We start from the raw sequence: 27,351 nt of genomic DNA on the forward strand, positions 1-27,351 counted from the left end.
TGAAATAATAAAAACGTTTATTGTAGGCTTGACTCAAGTCACAAACTCTCACATTATGGTAAATATTTCTCCACAAGAGGATGGTCTTCAGATCTTCAGGCAGTTATTCCCACGTTACATAATGCATCAGCTGCGAACCAGTGGCTTCCAGGCAGGAGGTGGACACGAGAACTGAGACCCCTGATGTCCCCCGACATCAGTGTGAAGGGTCTCGACCCGAAACGTCACCTATCCATGTTCTCCACAGATGCTGCCTGACCCGCTGAGTTACTCCATGCATTGTGTGTCTATGTTCCAAACAATGGTTTGACCCAAGGCTGGTTGCAAGGGGGCAAGAACAGGGTTCATCCAAAGACCCTCCTCCCGTTGCATGGTCACAAATCTGCCCCCATCATTGAGTTCACAGTCAGTGGTGGAGCCCAGCAGAGTGTTGTAGACCAGAGACATCTTGGGATGACAGAGACACAGTTCCCCCAGTGGGCAGGGTGGTGAAGATGGCGGGTGGCACGCACGCCGCCGGCCTTCATTGGGAAGGGTATTGAGTACAGATGCTGGGCCATCACGGTGCATCTGTTCAAGACCACACTTGGAGTCATGAGTACTGTTCCTGTCAGAGGAGATTCCCCTGAATGTTACCCGGGTTTGTGGGCAGGGAGGGGTTGGACAGGCTGGGATTTTCCCTTTGGAGTGTAGGTGGGCTGAGGTTTAGTTTAGAGATACAGCGCAGAAACAGGCCCTTCAGCCCACCGAGTCCGTGCCGACCAGCGATCCCCGCACACTAACAGTGTCCGACACACACTGGGGACAATTTACATTTACACCAAGCCATTTAACCTGCAAACCTGTACGTCTTTGGAGTGTGGGAGGAAACCGGAGCACCCGGAGAAAACCCACGCAGGTCACGGGGGGAACGTACAAACTCCGTACAGACCGCGCCCGTAGTCGGGATGGAACCCGGGTCTCCAGCGCTGCATTCGCTGTAAGGCGGCAACTCTTCCGCTGTGCCACTGTGCATATGATCACGAGGGGCATGGATAATGTGGACACTCACGGGGAGAGGATTCTAAAACTAGAGGGCACAGGCTGAAGGTGAGAGAGGGGAGATTTAAGAGGGACCTCATTTTCACTCAGAGAGTCAGTTGTCTGTATCTGGAGCGAGCTGCCAGAGGAGGCTGGAGAGGCGGGTATAATTAATACGTTAAAAAGACATTTGGACAGATGTGTACGTGGGGATGGGGAGGTTAGAGGGGTACGGACCAATTGCAGACAAATGGGACTAGCCCAGTATGCCAGCTTGGGCTGAAGGGCCTGTTTCCATGCTGAACAGCCCTGTGACCATGTCCCACTGTGGTGAACAATCATGTGTTGGATCACCCAACAACAAGCCTCTCTCTCTCTGTCTGTCTGCTGCTGCAGTGAGCTCACGGCCTCAGCCTGTGTAAACCCAGGGCATGTGTCCGTGTTTCACCGTGCTGCTGTCAACCACAGACAGATTATTCATCTGTTATAGACACAACAATCAGGGGCCTATTTACCTCAGGGCCTGGGTCTGTTTACATACTCTCCTCATTTGTTTCATTGAGGTCCTGGATTAATACAAGTGGCTGTTTCCTCCCTCTGCCCGTTGGCTAAGGATATATTGTCAACATATTTGCAGGTTTGCTGTTTGGAGGTCGTTATAGTTTGGTCATGTAAATGTTCACGCTATCTCTGCAGACGGCTGACCCACGTCCAGCTGGTGGCGCGGCGTGGTGGTGGCGTGGCGCGGTGCGGCGCGGCGTGGCGTGGTGTGGTGGCGTGGCGCGGTGGCGTGGCGTGGTGGCGTGGCGTGGTGGCATGGCGCGGTGGCGTGGCGTGGCGCGGTGGCGTGGCGCGGTGGCGTGGCGCGGTGGCGTGGCGTGGCGCGGTGGCGTGGCGTGGTGGCGTGGCGTGGCGCGACGTGGTGGCGTGGCGCGGTGGCGCGGTGGCGTGGCGCGGTGGCGTGGCACACCCTGGGGAAACTGCACTGCTGTTTAACCCACTCTACTCCTCAACCTCTCCCCACTGCGGGTGGGGGGGTGGGTGAGTGGGTGGGTTGGTGGGTGGGGGGGGGTGTGTTGGTGAGTGGGTGGGTTGGTGGGTGGGGGGGGGTGTGTTGGTGAGTGGGTGGGTTGGTGAGCGGGTGGGTTGGTGAGTGGGTGGGTTGGTGGGTGGGGGGGGGTGTGTTGGTGGGTGGGTGAGTGGGTGGGTGGGCGGGTGGGTGGGTGGGTGGGTGGGTTGGTGAATGGGTGGGTGGGTGAGTGGGTGGGTGGGGGGGGGGGTGTGTTGGTGGGTGGGGGGGGGGGTGTGTTGGTGGGTGGGTGGGAGACGGTGGCAGCTGGAGATTCCCCCATCTTGCCTCTCCACACACTGTCTGCGTTGCCCCTGGAGCGTGCCAGCCCGCTGTCTCTGCGTTTCACCATGTCCTGTTTGGGGGGTTCAGTAACGTCTGTGTCCCGCTACACGTGTTGGGCCGTGGGGCGGGGTGGGTGGGTGGGTGGGCTCAGCACGTGACCAGCCTGTACTGCATGTAATCATCGTCCACGGGCACGCCCTGGTTCTCCAGCGTGGCGGCGTCACTGCCGACCAGCCTGGTGCTCTCCGCGGGGACGGTCACCGGCTCCACCGTCGTCACCTTGCACGTCAGTTCCAGCTCCGGCTTCAACGTCAGGCTGCCCTTGTGTTGCTTCATCCTCAGCTGTAACGGAGACAACACACAGCGGTCACCCTTCCTCCGCCCAATACACAATAGACAACAGGTGCAGGAGGAGGCCATTCGGCCCTTCGAGCTAGCACCGCCATTCAATGTGATCATGGCTGATCATTCTCAATCAGTACCCCGTTCCTGCCCTCTCCCCATACCCCCTGACTCCGCTATCCTTAAGAGCTCTATCTAGCTCTCTCTTGAAAGCATTCAGAGAATTGGCCTCCACTGCCTTCTGAGGCAGAGAATTCCACAGATTTACAACTCTCTGACTGAAAAAGTTTTTCCTCATCTCAGTTCTAAATGGCCTACCCCATATTCTTAAACTGTGGCCCCTGGTTCTGGACTCCCCCAACATTGGGAACATGTTTCCTGCCTCTAACGTGTCCAACCCCTTAATAATCTTATACGTTTCGATAAGATCCCCTAAATTCATCCTTCTAAATTCCAGTGTATACAAGCCTAGTTGCTCCAGTCTTTCAACATACGACAGTCCCGCCATTCCGGGAATTAACCTAGTAAACCTACGCTGCACGCCCTCAATAGCAAGAATATCCTTCCTCAAATTTGGAGACCAAAACTGCACACAGTACTCCAGGTGCGGTCTCACCAGGGCCCGGTACAACTGCACACAGTACTCCAGGTGCGGTCTCACCAGGGCCCTGTACAACTGCACACAGTACTCCAGGTGCGGTCTCACTAGGGCCCTGTACAGCTGCACACAGAACTCCAGGTGCGGTCTGACTAGGGCCCTGTACAACTGCACACAGTACTCCAGGTGCGGTCTGACTAGGGCCCTGTACAACTGCACACAGTACTCCAGGTGCGGTCTGACTAGGGCCCTGTACAACTGCACACAATACTCCAGGTGCGGTCTGACTAGGGCCCTGTACAGCTGCACACAATACTCCAGGTGCGGTCTCACTAGGGCCCTGTACAACTGCACACAGTACTCCAGGTGCGGTCTCACTAGGGCCCTGTACAACTGCACACAGTACTCCAGGTGCGGTCTCAAGATACAGCTCGGCAACAGGCCCTTCCGCCCAACGGGTCCGTGCCGACCAGCGATCCCCGAACACGATCCCACACCAGGGACAATTTTTACATTCATACCAAGCCAACTAACCTACAAACCTGCACGTCTTTGGAGTGTGGGAGGAAACCGGAGCGCCCGGAGAAAACCCACGCAGGTCACGGGGAGAACGTACAAACTCCGTACAGACAGCACCCGTAGTCAGGATCGAACCCGGGTCTCAGGTGCTGTGAGGCAGCAACTCTAACGCCGCGCCACCGTGCCGCCATTAGTTTTGAGATATACAGCATGGAAACAGGCCCTTCGGCCCACTGAGTCCATGCTGACCTACAATCACACATTCACACCAGTTCTATGTTATCACACTTTCTCATCCACTCCCTACACACCGGGGACAATTTACACAAGGTAATTAACATACAACCCGACAAACTGGAGGAGACTGAGCAAGGGGAAACAGCAAATGTAACTGTGTAACCTGCACAATGATTACAACCCATGTAGATGTGCAATGAACCCACAAACCCGCACGTCTTTGGGATGTGGGGGGAAACCCACGCGGTTCCAGGGGGAACATGCAAACTCCACACAGACAGCAGTCGCGGTCAGGATGGAACCCGGGTCTCTGGCGCAGTGCGTCAGTGGCTCTACCCGCTGCACCACCGTGCCGCCAGTGGCACTACCCGCTGCACCACCGTGCCGCCAGTGGCACTACCCGCTGCACCACGTGCCGCCAGTGGCTCTACCCGCTGCACCACCGTGCCGCCAGTGGCACTACCCGCTGCACCACCGTGCCGCCAGTGGCACTACCCGCTGCACCACCGTGCCGCCAGTGGCAGTGGACAACTCCACACGGTCTTTCATTTAGCACTTTGTTATGGAAACTAAACACAGTGAAAGACAACTCCAACAGGACACCCAATAACCTCACACTAATAGTCTCTGTCTATTATAAAGCACGGTCGGTCACGGTGGCGCAGCGGTAGAGTTGCTGCCTTACAGCAAATGCAGCGCCGGAGACCCGGGTTCCATCCCGACTATGGGCGCCGTCTGTACGGAGTTTGTACGTTCTCCCCGTGACCTGCGTGGGTTTTCTCTGAGATTTTCAGTTGCCTCCCACACTCCAAAGACGTGCAGGTTTGTAGGTTAATTAGCTTGGTAAATGTAAACATTTTCCCTCGTGTGTGTCGGCTTGTGTTAATGTGCGGGGATCGCTGGGCGGCACGGGCCGGATGGGCTGAAGGGCCTGTTTCCGCGCTGTATCTCTAAACACAGGTCAGGATATCAAGCCAACGCCTCGACTCCCTCCACAGGTTCAGTACATTGGGTCGAGGTACAGGGAAGAGCTTGGCATTGTCTCCAATCACCACAGATACACTGAAGATAGACACAGCATGCTGGAGTAACTCAGCGGGTCAGGCAACATCTCTGGAGAGAAGGAACAGGTGACTTTCGGGTTGAGACTCTTCTTCAGACCCAAAACGTCACCCATCCCTTCTCTCCAGAGATGCTGCCTGTCCCGCTGAGTTACTCCAGCACTTTGTATCTATCTTTGGTGTTAACCTGCATCCTCCATAGAGCTGATGAACTGTACATAACTACAATCGAGTTAAAGTCAAGTGCAAGAGGAAGTCACAATCCCTCACAGTCACAGATGAGGTTTTCCACCAAGAGACCACACACGCACACACGCACACACGCACACGCACACGCCTGCGTACATGAGGGGGGTTTACACCATCTGGAAATGGCTCCAGGTGTCATTGCTCACGGTGATTCCCAGCACCACCGTCTGTTCATTTCCTGGACTCCCCGCCCGCCCGCCCTCGATGATGTGGGCCCTAGACCTCGCTCACCAATAAAGACCACCCAGCTTGTCCGAGTGGTCCAAACTCAGAGTGCAAGACAAACAACGGACGTCAGCTGTTGTCAGGCGACCGAACCATCCTCTCACCACCTAGAGAGCGGTCCAGACCTAGGGTCGCCAACTGTCCCTTATTAGCCGGGACTTCCCGTATTTTGGGCTGCATTGGTTTGTCCCGTACGGGACCGCCCTTATCTGGGACAGTGTAGGCCAACGGAGTGTGTTCACCTAATGGAGGTTGCGTAGTAAACCAACCACCGGCCCGGGCGGCCGCCATTGGTGGAGCGGGAGCACGTGGCTGCTGGCTGGGTGAGGTCACGTGTGGCGGTGACGTCACCTTGTCCCTTATTTGGGAGCGAGATAGTTGGCAACCCCTATCCTGACCTCCCATCTACTTCATTGGAGACCCTCGGGCTATCTGTAATCGGGCTTTACCTCGCACTAAACGTCATTCCCTTTATCCTGTATCTGAACACTGTGGACGGCTCGATTGTAATCATGTGTTGTCTTTCCACTGACTGGTTAGCAAGCAACAAAAAGCTTTTCACTGTACCTCGGTACACGTGACAATAAACTGGACTGAAGTGGACTCTGTAAGCAGCTTCAGATTCTGTCCCGCCCACACCGTGACATCCACTATCCCAGCGTCCCAGTTTAAGAGTTATTGACTGATTATTTCATTGAAAGCATTCAACACGAAACAGGCGCACTGAGTCCACACCAACCACCTATTCACACTGGTTGTATGCTATCCCACTTTCTCATAGAAACATAGAAAATAGGTACAGGAGTAGGCCATTCGGCCCTTCGAGCCTGCACCGCCATTCAATATGATCATGGCTGATCATCCAGCTCAGTAACCCGTACCTGCCTTCTCTCCATACCCCCTGATCCCTTTAGCCACAAGGGCCACATCTAACTCCCTCTTAAATATAGCCAATGAACTGGCCTCAACTACCTTCTGTGGCAGAGAATTCCACAGATTCACCACTCTCTGTGTGAAAAAAAACATTCTCATCTCGGTCCTAAAAGACTTCCCACTGGTGAGTGGGGAGTGGGGGAGGGGGGAGTGGGGAGTGGGGGGGGGGGGAGTGGGGGAGTGGGGAATGGGGGGGGAAGTGGGGAGTGGGGGGGGGGAGTGGGGAGTGGGGGGGGGAGTGGGGAGTGGGGGGGGGAGTGGGGAGTGGGGGGGGAGTGGGGAGTGGGGAGTGGGGGGGGAGTGGGGAATGGGGGGGGGGAGTGGGAGTGGGGGGGGGAGTGGGGAGTGGGGGGGGAGTGGGGAGTGGGGGGGGAGTGGGGAGTGGGGGGGGGAGTGGAGGGGAGAAGGGAGGGAATGGGAGTGGGGAAGTGGGGGGGAAGTGGGGGGGGGAGTGGGGAGTGCGGAGGGGGAGTGGGGAGTGGGGTGGGGAGTGGGAGTGGGGGGGAGTGGGGAGGGGGGGAGTGGGGAGGGGAGTGGGGAGTGGGGGGGAGTGGGGAGTGGGGAGTGGGGGGGAGTGGGGAGTGGGGGGGAGTGGGGAGGGGAGTGGGGAGTGGGGGGGAGTGGGGAGTGGGGGAGTGGGGAGTGCGGGGGGGGAGTGGGGAGTGGGGGTGGGGAGTGGGGGGGGAGTGCGGGGGGGGAGTGGGGAGTGGGGGGAGTGGGGAGTGGGGAGTGGGGGGAGTGGGGAGTGGGGGTGGGGAGTGGGGAGTGGGGGGGGAGTGGGGAGTGGGGGTGGGGAGTGGGGAGTGGGGAGTGGGGAGTGGGGGGGAGTGGGGGTGGGGAGTGGGGGGGAGTGGGGAGTGGGGGGGAGTGGGGAGTGGGGGGGAGTGGGGAGTGGGGGGGGAGTGGGGAGTGGGGGGGAGTGGGGAGTGGGGGGGGGAGTGGGGAGGGGAGTGGGGAGTGGGGGGGTGTGGGGAGTGGGGGGGGAGTGGGGAGTGGGGGGGAGTGGGAGAGTGGGGGGAGTGGGGAGTGGGGGGAGTGGGGAGTGGGGGGGGAGTGGGGAGTGGGGGGGGAGTGGGAGTGGGGGGGGAGTGGGGTGTGGGGAGTGGGGGGGGAGTGGGGAGTGGGGGGGGAGTGGGGAGTGGGGGGGGAGTGGGGAGTGGGGGGGGATGGGGGAGTGGGGGGGGAGTGGGGAGTGGGGGGGAGTGGGGAGTGGGGGGGAGTGGGGAGTGGAGGTGGAGTGGGGAGGGGATTGGGGTAGTGGGGGGGGAAGGGAGTGGGGATTGGGGAGTGGGGGGGAGTGGGGAGGGGTGGGGAGTGGGGGGGGAGTGGGGAGTGGGGAGTGGGGAGTGGGGAGTGGGGGGGGAGTGGGGAGGGGTGGGGGAGTGGGGGGGTGTGGGGGAGTGGGGGGGGAGTGGGGAGTGGGGGGGGAGTGGGGAGTGGGAGGGGAGTGGGTGGGGAGGGGAGTGGGGGGGAATGGGGGGGGAGGGGAGTGTGGAGTGGGGAGTGGGGGGGGAGTGGGGAGTGGGGGAGTGGGGGAGTGTGGAGGGGGGGAGTGAGTCGCCTGGGTCCGCACCGCCCAGTGATCCCCGCACACTAACACTATCCTACACCCACTAGGGACAATTTTTAAAAAACATTTGCCCAGCCAATTAACCTACAAACCTGCACGTCTTTGGAGTGTGGGAGGAAACCGAAGATCTTGGAGAAAACCCACGCAGGTCACGGGGAGAACGTACAAACTCCGTACAGACGGCGCCCGTAGTCAGGATCGAACCTGAGTCTCCGGCGCTGCATTCGCTGTAAGGCAGCAACTCTACCGCTGCGCCACCGTGCCACCCATTGATCCATTGGCTGCTCATTAACTACAGGGCCTGTCCACTGACTAACGTCCACGCTCAGTCCAGCCTCCCTCTGTGCCAGGGCGCTGTGGGTGCCAGTACATGCCAAGAGTGCGGACGTGTGGGACCTCTGCCAGCGTTCACCACAACCTTCACCAGCGCCATCACTGCCCATCACCACAGCCCCAGCCTGCTGCACACCACCCATCTCTGACCCTGGACACCACCCATCTCTGACCCTGGACACCACCCATCTCTGACCCTGGACACCACCCATCTCTGACCCTGGACACCACCCATCTCTGACCCTGGACACCACCCATCTCTGACCCTGGACACCACCCATCTCTGACCCTGGGCACCACCCATCTCTGACCCTGGACACCACCCATCTGTGTCCCTGGGCACCACCCACCTCTGACCCAGGGCACCACCCATCTCTGACCCTGGACACCACCCATCTGTGACCCTGGGCACCACCCATCTCTGACCCTGGACACCACCCATTTCTGACCCAGGGCACCACCCATCTCTGACCCTGGGCACCACCCATCTCTGACCCTGGGCACCACCCATCCCTGACCCTGGGCACCACCCATCCCTGACCCTGGGCACCACCCATCTCTGACCCTGGGCACCACCCATCTCTGACCCTGGGCACCACCCATCTCTGACCCTGGGCACCACCCATCTCTGCTCCCACACCCAGGCTAGCAGCACAGAGGGTTGACCTACCGAGTGGTCTCCGTTCGCGTCCAAGAACATATCCTTCAGCAGCCTGCCGGGGTCTGGGATTGGCGGCAGGATCCATCTCCGGAGCCTGCGATGGGAGAGGAGAGTTAGTCACATCGAGGGGAGAGAGCCTCGCTCCATGCACCTGCTTCGGTTTAGTTTAGAGATACAGCGCGGAAACAGGCCCTTCGGCCCACCGAGCCCATGCCGACCAGCGATCCCCCACACACTAGCACTGTCCTACACACACTGGGGACAATGGGTGGGTGGGGGGGACAGGGTGGGTGCACAGGGTGGGTGGGGGGACGGGGTGGGTGGGGGGGGGACGGGGTGGGTGCACAGGGTGGGTGGGGGGACGGGGTGGGTGGGGGGGGGGACAGGGTGGGTGCACAGGGTGGGTGGGGGGACGGGGTGGGTTGGGTGGGTGGGACAAGATGGGTGGGTGGGGAACAGGATGGGTTGGTGGGAGGGCAGGGTGGGTGGGTGGGTGGGGGGGCAGGGTGGGAGGGTGTCGGTGGCCACAGGATCCCACAGATTCACCACCCTCTCACCACTCTCCATTGACCAGGATCAGGTCCAGCAACACTGAACAAACTTGACATCTTCAGCTGAAGGCACCCCATTCCCCACCCTGTCCCCCCTAAACACCCACCCACCCTGTCCCCCCCACCCACCCTGTCCCCCTCCACCCCACCCTGTCCCCCTCCACCCCACCCTGTCCCCCCACCCACCCTGTCCGCCTCCACCCCACCCTGTCCCCCTCCACCCACCCTGTCCCCCTCCACCCACCCTGTCCCCCTCCACCCCACCCTGTCCCCCTCCACCCCACCCTGTCCCCCCACCCACTCTGTCCCCCCCACCCACCCTGTCCCCCTCCACCCCACCCTGTCCCCCTCCACCCCACCCTATCTCCCCCACCCACCCTGTCCCCCCCACCCACCCTGTCCCCCTCCACCCCACCCTGTCCCCCCACCCTTTCCCTCACCCACCCCGTCCCCCCACCCACCCTGTCCCCACCGACACCCCAGGGTGGGGTGGAGGGGGACAGGGTGGGTGGAGGGGGACAGGGTGGGTGGGGGGGACAGGGTGGGTGGGGGGACAGGGTGGGTGGGGGGACAGGGTGGGGTGGAGGGGGACAGGGTGGGGTGGAGGGGGACAGGGTGGGGTGGAGGGGGACAGGGTGGGGTGGAGGGGGACAGGGTGGGTGGGGGGACAGGGTGGGGTGGAGGGGGACAGGGTGGGGTGGAGGGGGACAGGGTGGGGTGGAGGGGGACAGGGTGGGTGGGGGGGACAGGGTGGGTGGGTGTTTGGGGGGGACAGGGTGGGGAATGGGGTGCCTTCAGCTGAAGATGTTAAGTTTGTTCAGTGTTGCTGGACCTGATCCTGGTCAATGGAGAGTGGTGAGAGGGTGGTGAATCTGTGGGATCCTGTGGCTGTGGAGGCCAAGTCGTCTTTAAGGCTGTGATAGATAGATTCTTGATCCGTGCAGGTGCCAGGGGTTATTGGGAAGAAGGCAGGGGATTGGGGTTGGGAGGGAGGGATAGATCAGCCATGATTGAATGGTGGAGTAGACTTGATGGGCCGAATGGCCTAGTTCTGCTGCTGTCACTGTTGGAGTTGATGGAAGGTTGTCTCTTACTGTTTCAGCTTTGTGAAGAGCATGATTGCAGTGACTGCCACCAGCAAGGGGATGAAGACCATCAGACCGACGCTCCAGTTCCACGATGTATCTTCCCCTGTGGACATGGGGCACGTGTGAGATATGGGACAAACCAATGTAGCCCAAATACGGGACGTCCCGGCTAATACGGGACAGTTGGCAACCCTAGGAAACAGGCCCGTGGCCCACCGCCCAGCGATCCCCGCACACTAACACCATCCTACACACACTGAGGACAATTTTACATTTACCAAGCCGATTAACCTACAAACCTGCACGTCTTTGGAGTGTGGGAGGAAACCGAAGATCTCGGAGAAAACCCACGCAGGTCACGGGGAGAACGTACAAACTCTGTACAGACGGCGCCCGTGGTGGGGATTGGACCCGGGTCTCCGGCGCTGTGAGGCAACAACTCTACTGCTGTGCCACCGTGCCGCCCGTGTGAATGGGAATGGGACCCGTGTCTGGTGAGGGGGGTTTACTGTGTTACTCAGAGAGCCAGCGTGGGAAACGGCAAACAGAGACACCAGGAACTGCAGATGCTGGAATCTTCAGTAAAGCATAAAGTGTTGGAATGCTGGAGGAACTCAGCAGGTCAGGCAGCATCGATGGAGCAGCCAGCACACTCAGAGACTTGTCCCACCCCAGCCATTCCTCCTCCTCCCCTCTCCCGACCGGCAGAAGGTACAGAGCTTGAGAGCGCGCACCACCAGACTCAGGAACTGCTCCTTCCCCTCTGTGATCAGGCTTCTGAACGGCCCTCCCATAAGCTAGGGTTCTGTCCGATTCACCTCTACCCCATTGTGGACATTGGACGTTGTCTGTGGAACTGATGCGCTACGATGCTGAGAAATACATTCTGCACTCTGTATCTCCCCCTTTGCCCCACCTGTTGTACCTGAGATTGTATTTATGTGCGTTGTATCTACGCTGTTTGGATAGCATGGCGCACAAAGCTGTTCATTGTATCTTGGTAGACGTGACAATAATAAACATAAGCCTGTACAGCTAACCCCTGAGGCAAAGTATTGCAGCAGTAGCTGCCTGCCACACAGTGCCAGAGACCCGTCATCCATCCCCACTATGGCTGCTGTCTGTACGGAGTTTGCATGTTCTCCCTGAGACCACGTGGGTTTTCCCCGGGTGCTACGGTTTCCTCTGGCATCCCAGGGACGGGCAGGGTTGGAAGTTAATTGGCGTTGGTAAATTGTCCCTAGTGTGTAGGATAGCACTGGTGTAGGTGCAATCGCTGGTCGGCATGGACTCAGTGGGCTGAAGGGCCTGTTTCCACGCTGTGTCACTAAACCTGAATAACTCTAAAACACTGTGGCAGCTTTCTGTCAGAGCGTCACTTTTCCATTTTAGTTTTAAGAAACCACAAAGAGAGTATTTTTACCATCACAGACCCTGCATGAAGCAGTCATGAGGCCAGAAGGGGCTCGACTCGAAACGTCACCTATCCATGTTCTCCACAGATGCTGCCTGACCCGCTGAGTTACTCCAGCACTCTGTGAAACGTCACCTATCCATGTTCTCCACAGATGCTGCCTGACCCGCTGAGTTACTCCAGCACTCTGTGAAACGTCGCCTATCCATGTTCTCCACAGATGCTGCCTGACCCGCTGAGTTACATGAAGCCAGCCGGCGGATGGAAGGGCAGCGTTTTCTCTTACCGAAATATTCCGGGGATGACCACTCACTCCAAATGCCCGCGGACCCACACGTCTCGTACATCGCTCGCACCTGGATCTTGTTCTTGGATGTGGTGTCCACGCCATTGATCTTCCCTGCTTGTGTCTGGAACTGTAGGTGAGAGGTATTTACAAACCTATACAGAAATATTCTGTACAGCCCATTACTTATCACATCTCCTGTTGTAGTGGGTGGCACAGAGGGTAGAACTACTGACTCGTAACACCAGAGACCAGCGTTCGATCCTGACCACGGGCGCTGCCTGCGTGGAGTTTCCATGTGCTCACCAAGACCGCGTGGGTTTCCTCCGGGTGACAATAGACAATAGACAATAGGTGCAGGAGTAGGCTATTCAGCCCTTCGAGCCAGCACCGCCATTCAATGCGATCATGGCTGATCTTTCTCAATCAGTACCCCGTTCCTGCCTTCTCCCCATACCCCCTGACTCCGCTATCCTTAAGAGCTCTATCCAGCTCTCTCTTGAAAGCATCCAACGAACTGGCCTCCACTGCCTTCTGAGGCAGAGAATTCCACACCTTCACCACTCTCTGACTGAAAAAGTTCTTCCTCATCTCCGTTCTAAATGGCCTACCCCTTATTCTTAAACTGTGGCCCCTTGTTCTGGACTCCCCCAACATTGGGAACATGTTTCCTGCCTCCAATGTGTCCAATCCCCTAATTATCTTATATGTTTCAATAAGATCCCCCCTCATCCTTCTAAATTCCAGTGTATACAAGCCCAATCGCTCCAGCCTTTCAACATACGACAGTCCCGCCATTCCGGGAATTAACCTAGTGAACCTACGCTGCACGCCCTCCATAGCAAGAATATCCTTCCTCAAATTTGGAGACCAAAACTGCACACAGTACTCCAGGTGCGGTCTCACCAGGGCGCGGTACAACTGTAGAAGGACCTCTTTGCTCCTATACTCAACTCCTCTTGTTATGAAGGCCAACATTCCATTGGCTTTCTTCACTGCCTGCTGTACCTGCGTGCTTCCTTTCATTGACTGATGCACTAGGACACCCAGATCTCGTTGAACTCCCCCTCCTCCTAACTTGACACCATTCAGATAATAATCTGCCTTTCTATTCTTACTTCCAAAGTGAATAACCTCACACTTATCTACATTAAACTGCATCTGCCATGTATCCGCCCACTCACACAACCTGTCCAAGTCACCCTGCAGCCTTATTGCATCTTCCTGACAATTCACACTACCCCCCAGCTTAGTATCATCTGCAAATTTGCTAATGGTACTTTTAATCCCTTCGTCTAAGTCATTAATGTATATCGTAAATAGCTGGGGTCCCAGCACCGAACCTTGCGGTACCCCACTGGTCACTGCCTGCCATTCCGAAAGGGACACATTTATCCCCACTCTTTGCTTTCTGTCTGTCAACCAATTTTCTATCCATGTCAGTACCCTACCCCCAATACCATGTGCCCTAATTTTGCCCACTAATCTCCTATGTGGGACCTTGTCGAAGGCTTTCTGAAAGTCGAGGTACACCACATCCACTGACTCTCCCCTGTCAATTTTCCTAGTTACATCCTCAAAAAATTCCAGTAGATTTGTCAAGCATGATTTCCCCTTCGTAAATCCATGCTGACTCGGAATGATCCTGTTACCGCTATCCAAATGCTCAGCAATTTCGTCTTTTATAATTGACTCCAGCATCTTCCCCACCACTGATGTCAGACTAACTGGTCTATAATTACCCGTTTTCTCTCTCCCTCCTTTCTTAAAAAGTGGGATAACATTTGCTATCCTCCAATCCACAGGAACTGATCCTGAATCTATAGAACATTGAAAAATGATCTCCAATGCTTCCACTATTTCTAGAGCCACCTCCTTAAGTACCCTGGGATGCAGACCATCAGGCCCTGGGGATTTATCAGCCTTCAGTCCCATCAGTCTACCCAAAACCATTTCCTGCCTAATGTGGATTTCCTTCAGTTCCTCCATCACCCTAGGTTCTCCGGCCCCTAGAACATTTGGGAGATTGTGTGTATCTTCCTCAGTGAAGACAGATCCAAAGTAACGGTTTAACTCGTCTGCCATTTCTTTGTTCCCCATAATAAATTCCCCTGCTTCTGTCTTCAAGGGACCCACATTTGCCTTGACTATTTTTTTCCTCTTCACGTACCTAAAAAAACTTTTGCTATCCTCCTTTATATTATTGGCTAGTTTACCCTCGTACCTCATCTTTTCTCCTCGTATTGCCTTTTTAGTTAACTTTTGTTGCTCTATAAAAGAGTCCCAATCCTCTGTCTTCCCACTCTTCTTTGCTATGTTATACTTCCTCTCCTTAATTTTTATGCTGTCCCTGACTTCCCTTGTCAGCCACAGGTGTCTCTTACTCCCCTTAGAGTCTTTCCACCTCTTTGGAATAAATTGATCCTGCAACCTCTGCATTATTCCCAGGAATACCTGCCATTGCTGTTCTACCGTCTTCCCTGCTAGGGCCTCCTTCCAGTCAATTTTGGCCAGCTCCTGCCTCATGCCTCTGTAATCCCCTTTGCTATACTGTAATACTGACACTTCCGATTTTCCCTTCTGCCTTTCCATTTGCAGAGTAAAACTTATCATGTTGTGATCACTGCCTCCTAATGGCTCTTTTATATGCCTCTACAATACAATACAATACAATATATCTTTATTGTCATTGTACCCAGGGGTACAACGAGATTGGGAATGCGCCTCCCATACGATGCAATAATTTAAGTAATTAACAGCAACCCAACGAAACGAAACAATTGTAACAGTTTTTTAGTCAGGGTAAAGTGCAAGTTGATCTATGCGTTGTGGCCATCCGGCTCAGCAGGACCGCTTCATAGCAGCCTTAATTATCCCCTTATCAGATCAGGATCATTACACAACACTAAATCCAGAATTGCCTTCTCCCTGGTAGGCTCCAGTACAAGCTGTTCTAAGAATCCATCTCGAAGGCACTCTACAAACTCTCTTTCCTGGGGTCCATTTCCAACCTGATTTTCCCAGTCAACCTGCATGTTGAAATCTCCCATAACCACCGTAGCATTACATTTTTGACACGCCAATTTTATCTCCTGATTCAACTTGCTCCCACATTCCAAACACATGCGTGTTTGTAGATTAATAGGCACTCTGCAAATTGCCCCTGGTGTGTCAGGAGTGGGAGAACATGGGGCGAGTGTGGACAGGGCTATCGTTAATCAGAGAGAGACTGAAAATGCTGGAGTAACTCAGCAGGTCAAGTTTGCAGAAGGGTCTCCATCCGAAACGTCACCTATTTTTTTTCTCCAGAGAAGCTGCCTGACCTGCTGAGTTACTCCAGCATTTTGTTTCTATCTTTGGTGTAAACCAGCATCTGCACTTCCTTCCTTCATATGTTTCTTTCAAGAGAGAGTTAGATAGAGCTCTTAAAGGGGAAATTATAGACCAGTTAGTCTGACATCAGTGGTGGGGAAGATGCTGGAGTCCATTATAAAAGACAAAATTGCGGAGCATTTGGATCGCAGTAACAGGATCATTCCGAGTCAGCATGGATTTACGAAGGGGAAATCATGCTGGACTAATCTTCTGGAATTCTTTGAGGATGTAACTAGGAAAATGGACAGGGGAGAGTCGGTGGATGTGGTGTACCTCGACTTTCAGAAAGCCTTCGACAAGGTCCCACATAGGAGATTAGTGGGCAAAATTAGAGCACATGGTATTGGAGGTAGGGTACTGACATGGATAGAAAATTGGTTGACAGACAGAAAGCAAAGAGTGGGGATAAATGGGTCCCTTTCAGAATGGCAGGCAGTGACTAGTGGGGTACCGCAAGGCTCGGTGTTGGGACCGCAGCTATTTACAATATACATTAATGACTTGGATGAAGGGATTAAAAGTAACATTAGCAAATATGCAGATGATACAAAACTGGGTGGTAGTGTGAACTGTGAGGAAGATGCTATGAGGTTGCAGGGTGACTTGGACAGGTTGTGTGAGTGGGCGGATGCATGGCAGATGCAGTTTAATGTGGATAAGTGTGAGGTTATCCACTTTGATGGTAAGAATAGGAAGGCAGAGTATTATCTGAATGGTGTCAAGTTAGGAAAAGGTGACGTACAACGAGATCTGGGTGTCCTAGTGCATCAGTCACTGAAAGGAAGCATGCAGGTACAGCAGGCAGTGAAGAAAGCCAATGGAGTGTTGGCCTTCATAACAAGAGGAGTTGAGTATAGGAGCAAAGAGGTCCTTCTGCAGTTGGACAGGGCCCTAGTGAGACAGCACCTGGAGTACTGTGTGCAGTTTTGGTCTCCAAATTTGAGGAAGGATATTCTTGCTATTGAGGGCGTGCAGCGTAGGTTTACTAGGTTAATTCCCGGAATGGTGGGACTGTCGTATGTTGAAAGACTGGAGCGACTAGGCTTGTATACACTGGAATTTAGAAGGATGAGAGGGGATCTTATCGAAACATATAAGATTATTAAGGGGTTGAACACGTTAGAGGCAGGAAGCATGTTCCCAATGTTGGGGGAGTCCAGAACCAGGGGCCACAGTTTAAGAATAAGGGGTAGGCCATTTAGAACGGAGATGAGGAAAAATGTTTTCAGTCAGAGAGTTGTGAATCTGTGGAATTCTCTGCCTCAGAAGGCAGTGGAGGCCAATTCTCTGAATGCATTCAAGAGAGAGCTAGATAGAGCTCTTAAAGATAGCGGAGTCAGGGGGTATGGGGAGAAGGCAGGATGATCAGCCATGATCACATTGAATGGCAGTGCTGGCTCGAAGGGCTGAATGGCCTCCTCCTGCACCTATTATTATTATCGGACTTGGCCTTGCACTAAACGTTATTCCCTTTATCCTTTATCTGTACACAGTGGATGGTTCAGTTGTAATTGTCTGGATGGTGTAACAGTTATGAAACTAAACTAAACTCCTGTCTGCTTGTGTCCCAGAGCTCCCCACATGCCCCCCACTCCCCCCACTCCCCACATGCCCACGCGGCCGTCTGAAAGCCCCTTAAACAAGGACAGGGACTCACGGAGTAGACCATCCACAAACCCTTCTTGCTGTTCGAAACGTTCACTTCGTATTTCACACAATGTGAATTCCAGTTACTGGGAATGGTCCAGCTGACGTTAATGCCGTTGGGAATGGCCGTGACTTTAATCCTTCCCGGAGGCCGCAGTTTCACTTCAAGAAAGTAGAAGGTAGTTTAGATCAGTTTATTGTCAGGTGTACCGGGGCGCAGTGAAAGCGTTGATGCCTGATATCCAGTCACCAGAAAGACAATGCATGATTACGATCCATCTGCCCACAGTCTACAGGTACAGGATAAAGGAAATGACCAGAATAATGATTAGTGCAAGATCAAGCCAGGAAAGTCCGATCAACGATAGTCCCATGGTAAGGGTTGTCAACTTTCTAACTCCCGAATAAGGGACAAAGGGTGACGTCACCGCCCCGCGCCCCACGTGACCTCACCCAGCCAGCGGCCACCCAGCTCCCAGCATTCCTTGATCAGGCAGCACCATAGCTCAAAGAGCAGTGCCGATGGTGCTGGGGGATGGATTGACATGACAGAATTAACAACTTGATTCTGGTCTTCAGGAGATCAACAGGGTGCCGTGAGACAGGAGGACCCTGGGCAGACAACAGCAACAGAAGATCACCGAGGGACTGGAGATGAGGAGCGGAGATGTCCCAGGTTTAAGTACCTGACCATTCCTGTTAGGGTTGCCAACTGTCCCGTATTAGCCGGGACATCCCGTATTTTGCTTTGTCCCGTACGGGACCGCCCTTGTCCCGTATTAGTAGGGTTGCCAACCTCCTCACTCCCAAATACGGGACAAAGGGTCACGTGACCTCACCCAGCCAGCGGCCGCGTGCTCCCGCTCCACCAATGGAAGCCGCCCGGGCGCGGGGCGGTGACGTCACCTTGTCCTGTATTTGGGAGCGAGGAAGTTGGCAACCCTAGTTCCTGTTCACCATGCAGAGAGATAAGGGCAGGAACGGACAACTTAGCACTTTGTGTCTCTTGCACCATTGAGAACATGGAAGAGAACATTATAGGGACAGACAGCATCTCTGGTGAAAAGGAATAGGTGACGTTTTGTGTCGGGAACCTTCTACATACCTGATGGACTCTAGGTACGAAGAAGGATCTTGAGCCGAAACGTCACCTGTTCCTTCTCTCCAGAGATGCTGTCTGACCCGCTGAGTTACTCCATCTTCGGAGTAAGCCAGCGTCTGCAGTTCTGCACATCATAGGGACAGGCCATCACTATATTACCCCTGAACAGGATACTAACTGGACCTCTGCCTGTGTGTGAACGGCCCTTCCATAGGCTAGGGTTCTGTCCGATTCACCTCTACCCTATTGCGGACATTGGACGTTGTCTGTGGAACTGATGCGCTACAATGCTGAGAACTACATTCTGCACTCGGTATCTTCCCCTTTGCTCCACCTGTTGTATTGTAGTTTGACGTCGTTGTATTTGTGTACAGTGTTATCCAAATTGATTAGATTGCATGCAAACGGAAGCTTTTCACTCTACCTCAGTACACATGACAACAATAAAGGTAAATATAACATGCACACAATCAGGGCTGATGTGGTTGTAATCTCGCCTCTGTGTTTCCGTCTGCCCACTGACGCCTTTCACCCACTTTCACATCAAGAATCTGCCATCTGTGAAGTCATGGATGCCTCAGCCTGGTTCCATTGACCTTCTGAGGAACACAATACCATCTCTCCTCATTCCCCACTCAGTGGGCTAACCCTAGCTTTATTCCTTCCACCTTCTCCCACAACCAGAGACCTCACCCCATTGAGACTACTCGCGCGCTTACAGTGCCAGACACCCGGGTTCCATCCCGACCACGGGCACTGTCTGTACGGAGTTTGCACGTGCTGGAGTAACTCAGCGGATCAGGCAGCATCTGTGGAGAACATGGATAGGTGACGTTTCACAGAGCGCTGGAGTAACTCAGTGGGTCAGGCAGCATCTGTGGAGGGGATGGAATGGGTGACGTACCTGCCCCCCTCCCCTGACATCAGTCTGAAGAAGGGTCTCGACCTGAAACGTCACCCATTCCTTCTCCCCACAGATGCTGCCTGACCCGCTGATTTACCAGCGACTAGGCTTGTATACACTGGAATTTAGAAGGATGAGAGGGGATCTTATCGAAACGTATAAGATTATTAAGGGGTTGGACACGTTAGAGGCAGGAAACATGTTCCCAATGTTGGGGGAGTCCAGAACAAGGGGCCACAGTTTAAGAATAAGGGGTAGGCCATTTACAACGGAGATGAGGAAAAACCTTTTCAGTCAGAGAGTTGTGAATCTGTGGAATTCTCTGCCTCAGAAGGCAGTGGAGGCCAATTCTCTGAATGCATTCAAGAGAGAGTTAGATAGAGCTCTTAAGCATAGCGGAGTCAGGGGGTATGGGGAGAAGGCAGGAACAGGGTACTGATTGAGAATAATCAGCCATGATCACATTGAATGGCGGTGCTGGCTCGAAGGACCGAATGGCCTCCTCCTGCACCTATTGTCTATTTTGTGTCTACCTACGGTTTAAACCTGCACCTGCAGTTCCTTCCTACACATGGCCCACTGTGTTACTGCGACTCTTATCCTCACTTTTACCGCACGTCAGTTGTTATCTGCGGTGTGATGTTAGTAATTTGCAGAAGTTTAACAATTGTAACTGCTAATTTCCTGGTTTAAATATTTACACAATAATAAATCACCGAGATCACAGACATTTTGAATGGAGACGTATTATTGTAAATGCAGGATTGAACCCTGCCCTCGATGTAGATCAAACAGTACAGCACAGCAACAGGCCCTTCAGCCCACAATGTACAGCACAGCAACAGGCCCTTCAGCCCACAGTGTACAGCACAGCAACAGCACACAGTGTACAGCACAGCAACAGGCCCTTCAGCCCACAGTGTACAGCACACAGTGTACAGCACACAGTGTACAGCACAGCAACAGGCCCTTCAGCCCACAGTGTACAGCACAGCAACAGCACACAGTGTACAGCACAGTAACAGGCCCTTCAGCCCACAATGTACAGCACACAGTGTACAGCACACAGTGTACAGCACAGTAACAGGCCCTTCAGCCCACAATGTACTGCACAGCAACAGGCCCTTCAGCCCACAGTGTACAGCACAGCAACAGCACACAGTGTACAGCACAGTAACAGGCCCTTCAGCCCACAATGTACTGCACAGCAACAGGCCCTTCAGCCCACAGTGTACAGCACAGCAACAGCACACAGTGTACAGCACAGTAACAGGCCCTTCAGCCCACAATGTACAGCACAGCAACAGGCCCTTCAGCCCACAGTGTACAGCACAGCAACAGCCCACAGTGTACAGCACAGTAACAGGCCCTTCAGCCCACAATGTACAGCACAGCAACAGGCCCTTCAGCCCACAGTTTACAGCACAAGGCCCTCAGGTCCTGGCAAAACCGCTTAAATCTTCTCCACACCCTTTCTTCCACTTTCTGACAGTGCCATTAAAGAGCCTTTTGGATGTGCGGGGAATGGAGGAATGTGGATTATGTGCACGCAGATGGCATCGTGTTGGGCAGAGACACGATGGGCCGAAGGGCCAGTTCCTGTGCTGTACATTCTAAAAAACTGCTGAGAGTAGGTGCATCACAAGAGGCAGCAATGGGGGGGGGGGGGAGTGGAATCGCAGGTGACTAGGGGTTGCCAACTATCTCACTCCGAAATATGGGACAAGGTGACGTCACCGCCCCATGCCCCACGTGACCTCACCCAGACAGCGGCCACGTGCTCCCGTTCCACCAATGGCGGCCGCCCGGGCCGGGAGGTGGAGCGGCCTCCATTAGGCGGCTGCGGGGCCTCTGGACCTAGACTGTCCGGACCGACATTGTCCGGGCCTAGACTGTCCGGGCCTTCACTGTCCGGGCCTACACTGTCCGGCCTACACTGTCCGGGCCTACACTGTCCGGGCCTACACTGTCCGGGCCTACACTGTCCGGGCCTACACTGTCCGGGCCTACACTGTCCGGGCCTACACTGTCCGGGCCTACACTGTCCGGGCCTACACTGTCCGGGCCTACACTGTCCGGGCCTACACTGTCCGGGCCTACACTGTCCGGGCCTACACTGTCCGGGCCTACACTGTCCGGGCCTACACTGTCCGGGCCTACACTGTCCGGGACTACACTGTCCGGGCCTACACTGTCCGGGCCTACACTGTCCGGGCCTACACTGTCCGGGCCTACACTGTCCGGGCCTACACTGTCCGGGCCTACACTGTCCGGGCCTACACTGTCCGGGCCTACACTGTCCGGGCCTACACTGTCCGGGCCTACACTGTCCGGGCCTACACTGTCCGGGCCTACACTGTCCGGGCCTACACTGTCCGGGCCTACACTGTCCGGGCCTACACTGTCGGGATCTACAGTGTCTGGGCTTAATATGGGACAAATCAATTTAGCCCAAAATACGGGATGGCCCGGCTAATGTGGACAGCTGGCAACCCTACTGTAACGCCCCTGTTAGTTGGCCCTAACATGGCTGCCCAAGGGAGTGCACCTGATTGAGACTGGTGTTGGGTGTGCAGAGGTTGAGCATAATCACATACCAAAGGCAAACCTCTCCAGCTTGTAGTAGAATGGTTTCATCTTCACCATGGAGCTCTCTCCTTCCACCCGACTGTGCAAAACCATCTCTTTGACTATGTGGTCGTGGTGAATCTGGCAGCCCACGCGTTGGTTCGCATTGTAGATGTAGTTGCTGCAGTTCTGCTCGCCGGACATGTTCACTTGCCTGTGGGAGGGAGCACAAGGAAGGCTGGGTTCCAACACACACAGTGGGCACAGCACGAGGAGCATTTCACAAGCACACGCATCACTGTGTGTAGATCTGGCGGCCCTGCTCCAGCAACAATACAGCAGCAACTGGAAAGGGGGCAGACGAGGGAAGAGGAAAAGATTCAAGGACCTTTTGTGGATCAGCAGCGCTTCTGGAGGGCATGGATAGTTGACGTTTCGGGTTGGGACCCTTCTTCGGACTGATTATAACGGGGAAGAGAAATCTGCAAAAGAGGTGGGACGTTGCCAGCAGCATAGAATAGATGGAGGTGCATGGTTGATGAAGGTGGAGTCACAGGTAGATACGGTGGTCAAAAGGGCTTTTGGCACTTTGGCCTTCATTAGTCAAAGTGTTGAGTGTAGACACGGGTCGTGTTGCAGTTGTATAAGACGATGGTGAAACAGCATTGAGAGTATAGTGTTCAGTTCTGGGAAAGATGCAAAGGGTACAGAGAAGATTAACGAGGATGTTGCCAGGACTAGAGGGTGTGAGCTACAGGGAGAGGTTGAGTAGGCTGGGACTCTATTCCCTGGAGCGCAGGAGGATGAGGGGTGATCTTACAGAGGTGTACAAAATCATGAGGAATAGATCGGGTAGACGCAGTCTCTTGGCCAGAGTAGGGGAATCGAGGGCCAATTTACTGGTGCCCTCCCCTAATTTCCCCCACCCCCCATTTATTGGTGCCCTCCCCTAATTCCCCCCCATTTACTGGTGCCCTCCCCTAATTCCCCCACCCCCCATTTACTGGTGCCCTCCCCTAATTCCCCCATTTACTGGTGCCCTCCCCTAATTCCCCCATTTTCTGGTGCCCCCCCCTTAACCCCCCCCAGCCATCTCCTCTGGCAGCCTGGTCCATACATCCGTGGTGGGTCAGGCAGCGTCTCTGGAGGACGTGGATAGGTGATGTTTTGGGTCGGGACCTTTTCAGGCTGACTAACGGGGTAGGGACAGGTGCAATAGGGGTGATACAGAGTGGACAAAATCATGAGGAATAGAACCAGGCTCTTCAGCCCTCTGGGTGCATGCTGACCACCCCACCCCTGGGTGCATGCTGACCACCCCACCCCTGGGTGCATACTGACCAGACCCACCCCTGGGTGCATGCTGACCAATGATTACCCGCTCACTAGGTCCATGATATCCCAGTTTTGCACCCAACACACTAGGGGCAATTTACAGAAGTCAATTAACCTACAAATCTGCACGCCTGTTGAGTGCGAGAGAAAAGTGGCACACCCAGAAAAAGCCCCACGCGATCACGGGGAAAACATGTAAACTACACGACAAGCAGCATCCGTAGTCGGGATTGAACCAAAGATGAATTTCATCAGTGATGGCAGACACCACTGAGAGCTGGCTCCCGAGGTGCGTCCACATTTCCCATATTTCTCTGGCGCTGTGAGGCAGCAGATTTATGGCTGTGTTACTGTGCCACTGTGTTACTGTGTTACTGTGCCACACCTAAAGCTCTGTTAGAAAACCTGACAGACACAGATGAGTTGGACTGAAAGGTCAGTTTGCGTGCAGCAAGACTCCATGACTGAGACGATATGACTCAACACTTAGTTACCAGTAATGGAAGTGATAGATGGCATCAGGAGGAGCATTACTTCCCATGTCCCAGGTGCAGTTGATGTATTCAAAATTGTAGAACACGCAGTTGAAGTTTTTGACAGCAGCAACACCTACCAGAGAAACAATAAAGGTGGTGGGGAAATCAGACCCTTTAGTTTCATTTAGTTTAGAGATAGCGCGGAAACAGGCCCTTCGGCCCATCGGGTCCGCGCCGACCAGCGATCCCCGCACACTAACACTATCCTACACCCACGAGGGACAATTTTTACGTTTACCAAGCCAACTAACCTACAAACCCGCACGTCTTTGGAGTGTGGGAGGAAACCAAAGATCTCGGAGAAAACCCACGGGAAGAACGTACAAACTCCGTACGGACAGCACCCGTAGTCGGGATGGAACCCGGGTCTCCGGCGCTGCATTCGCTGTAAGGCAGCAACTCTACCGCTGCGGCACCGTGCCGCCCCAAACACCGCTTCCTGATTAGATTAACTCGGCACCAGGTTGAGTACAGATGTTGATCAAGCTCTTGTGTTCAACTGCCCCCAGATTGTCAGTGAATTATTGTTTCTCAGCAGTTCGCACGTCTTAGTTACTTGGGTTCTTCCAAGGAGAACATAGGTCTATTTAGACCCTCAGAAATACAGCGTGAATACAGGCCCTTCAGCCCACCGAGCCCGTGCCGACCAACAATCACCCCAAAACTAGCACTATCCTGCACACCGGGGACTATTTACAGAAGCCAACTAACCTACAAACCTGCACGTCTCTGCAATGTGGGTGGGAACAGGAGTACAAGGACAAAAGCCACATGGTCACGGGGAGAACGTACAAACTCCGTACGGACAGCACCCGTGGTTGGGATTGAACCTGGGTCTCTGCTGCTGTAAGGCAGCAACTCTACCGCTGCATCAAGTCTACTCTACCATTCAATCACGGCTGATCGATCTCTCCCTCCTAACCCCATTCTCCTGCCTTCTCCCCATAACCCCTGACACCCGAAACTAATCAAGTATCTATCTATCACTGGCTTAAAAATAATAAATGACTTGGCCTCCACAGCCTTCTGTGACAATGAATTCCACAGATTCACCACCCTCTGACTAAAGAAATTCCTCCTCATCTCCTTCCTAGAGGAACGTTCTTTTATTCTTAAGCTGTGCCCTCTAGTGCTAGACTCTCCCACCAGTGGAAGCATCCTCTCCACATCCACTCTATCCAGGCCGCTCACTATTCTGTACGTTCCAATGAGGTCCCCTCTCATCCTTCTAAACTCCAGCGAGTACAGGCCCAGTGCCCACAAACGCTCATCATACGTTAACCCACTCATTCCTGGGATCGTTCTTGTAAACCTCCTCTGGACCCTCTCCAGAGCCAACACATCCTTCCTCAGATACGGGGCCCAGAACTTGCTCACAATATTCCAACTGTGGCCTGACCAGCGCCTCAGTGAGAAGCTGGCCTTACCGAGGCAGCGCGAGGCGTAGATGGAGTCAATGGAAGGGAGGTTGGATTTCCATCACAGCTGTGCTCAAACGTGACCGTACCTTCTTCCGAGGGGATTGAAATGTCGACCCAGTTGCTTGCTCGACAAGGTTCAGATGTGCCTTTCACATATGCTCGCAAGTGGAAGGTGACTTTCCGGTTACAATCCACAAACTCCTCCCGGCACTGGTACGAGTTTATTTTTTCCCGCTAGTTGAAGGCAACGGAAAACAGGTGGATGGTACGGGGTACAGTAACTGGGTACAGTAACGGGGTACGGTAACGGGGTACGGTAACGGGGTACGGTAACGAGGTACGGTAACTGGGTACGGTAACGGGGTACGGTAACGGGGTACGGTAACGGGGTACGGTAACGGGGTACGGTAACGGGGTACGGTAACGGGGTACGGTAACGGGGTACGGTAACGGGGTGCAGTAACGGGTACGGTAATGGGTACGGGGTACAGTAATGGGATACAGTAACGGTATGGGGTACAGTAACAGAAAGACCTAATATGCGGCAGTTGTACACTTACCGAGATAAAGCACATCTGGCGGACCGGGCCCAGGTGCGGTGTGGCCACACCTGGAGGACCGGGCCCAGGTGAGGTCTAGGCACACCTGTAGGACCGGGCCCAGGTGAGGTGTGGCCACACCTGGAGGACCAGGTCCAGGTGAGGTGTGGCCACACCTGGAGGACCAGGTCCAGGTGAGGTGTGGCCACACCTGGAGCACCTAACAGACAGGGACCCTGGTCTCTGCGCTGTGAGGGAGCAGCACTACCCGCTGTGCCAATGAGGAGCGAGTGCTCTTTCTTCAGAAGGACAGAAGTTTATTGATTTGAAACGTGAACTTAGGTTTAGGTTTATTATTGTCACCTGTACCAGGTAGAGTGAAAAGCCTTGCTTGCTATCCAGTCAGAACAGATAGCATTATACATTAACTGTCAGCTGTTATTCTTTCCACAGATGCTGCCTGACCTGCTGAGTTTTTCCAGACTTTCCTGTTTGGTCTATAATTGGGCCGGTTTGTTATGAGACTCAACAAGACGACTTGAAGCTGGTATGAGGGGTGGTGGAGGGAAGGAGAGAGAGGAGGTATCTTGAAGTTAGAGAGTTATGTATCTCAATATGACGGTCTATATATTTTGTTTCCCTTTCCAGATTCTCAGTCTGAAGAAAGGACTCGACCTGAAACTTCACCTATTACTTTACTCCACAGATGCTGCCCGACCTGCTGAGTTACTCCAGCACTCTGTGAAACGTCACCTATCCATGTTCTCCACAGATGCTGCCTGACCCGCTGAGTTACTCCAGCACTCTGTGAAACGTCACCTATCCATGTTCTCCACAGATGCTGCCTGACCCGCTGAGTTACTCCAGCACTTTGTGAATATATCACCCTTATTAAAATTTGGCAAGGATGATAACAGATTGACAACTAAATCTAATCGTGACAAAAATAAAGGAGTCAGTGAAGAGGAGAGTGGGGTTTTTCAGCAGTTTATGGGAAAATAACATTAACAGGGACATTAAAGATTGATTGAGAGTGGAATGGCTGTTCAGTATAAAACAAGATAGAAATGGGCAGTGAGCAAGATGGGCATTTACCTGCCAGCGGTCATCGTCGTACTGAAAGTAGCTGTCGTATTGGTAGGGGCTGCTGCTGTCGTTGTCGAGGTACCGTGGCGGAGGCCAGGACCAGCAATAGTTCACCATGCCAATCCCTCTCTGTACCACTGTCAGGTTGGCCGGGTCTGGCAGGTCCACTGTAAGGCAGGGAGACAGATGAGACACAGACAGACACGCTAACACACACGCTAACACACAGGCTAACGCACGGGTAACACACACGCTAACACACGGGGTAACGCACGGGGTAACACACGGGTAACACACGGGCTAACGCACGGGTAACACACGGACGGGCTAACACACGCACGGGCTAACACACGCACGGGTAACACACACGCTAACACACACGCTAACACACGGGGTA

The 27,351-nt window shown here is 54.3% G+C and overlaps 1 protein-coding gene across 1 annotated transcript; it reads right to left on the reverse strand.

Moving 5' to 3' along the window:
• On the reverse strand, positions 1 to 27,120 carry LOC144600721 (interleukin-13 receptor subunit alpha-1-like). The gene is made up of 9 exons (XM_078412643.1): positions 26,964 to 27,120; positions 25,416 to 25,563; positions 23,867 to 23,981; positions 22,067 to 22,251; positions 17,474 to 17,625; positions 12,442 to 12,571; positions 10,748 to 10,844; positions 9,112 to 9,196; positions 1 to 2,716 (listed from the first exon to the last, which is right to left on the reverse strand). Exons 1-9 carry the CDS (start codon positions 27,069 to 27,071, stop codon positions 2,522 to 2,524), a joined length of 1,215 nt encoding a protein of 404 aa, XP_078268769.1. The 5' UTR covers positions 27,072 to 27,120; the 3' UTR covers positions 1 to 2,521.
• Positions 27,121 to 27,351: the final 231 nt, after the last annotated feature.

The sequence above is a fragment of the Rhinoraja longicauda genome, chromosome 15 (assembly GCF_053455715.1).
Source record: "Rhinoraja longicauda isolate Sanriku21f chromosome 15, sRhiLon1.1, whole genome shotgun sequence".
NCBI lineage: Eukaryota > Metazoa > Chordata > Chondrichthyes > Rajiformes > Arhynchobatidae > Rhinoraja > Rhinoraja longicauda.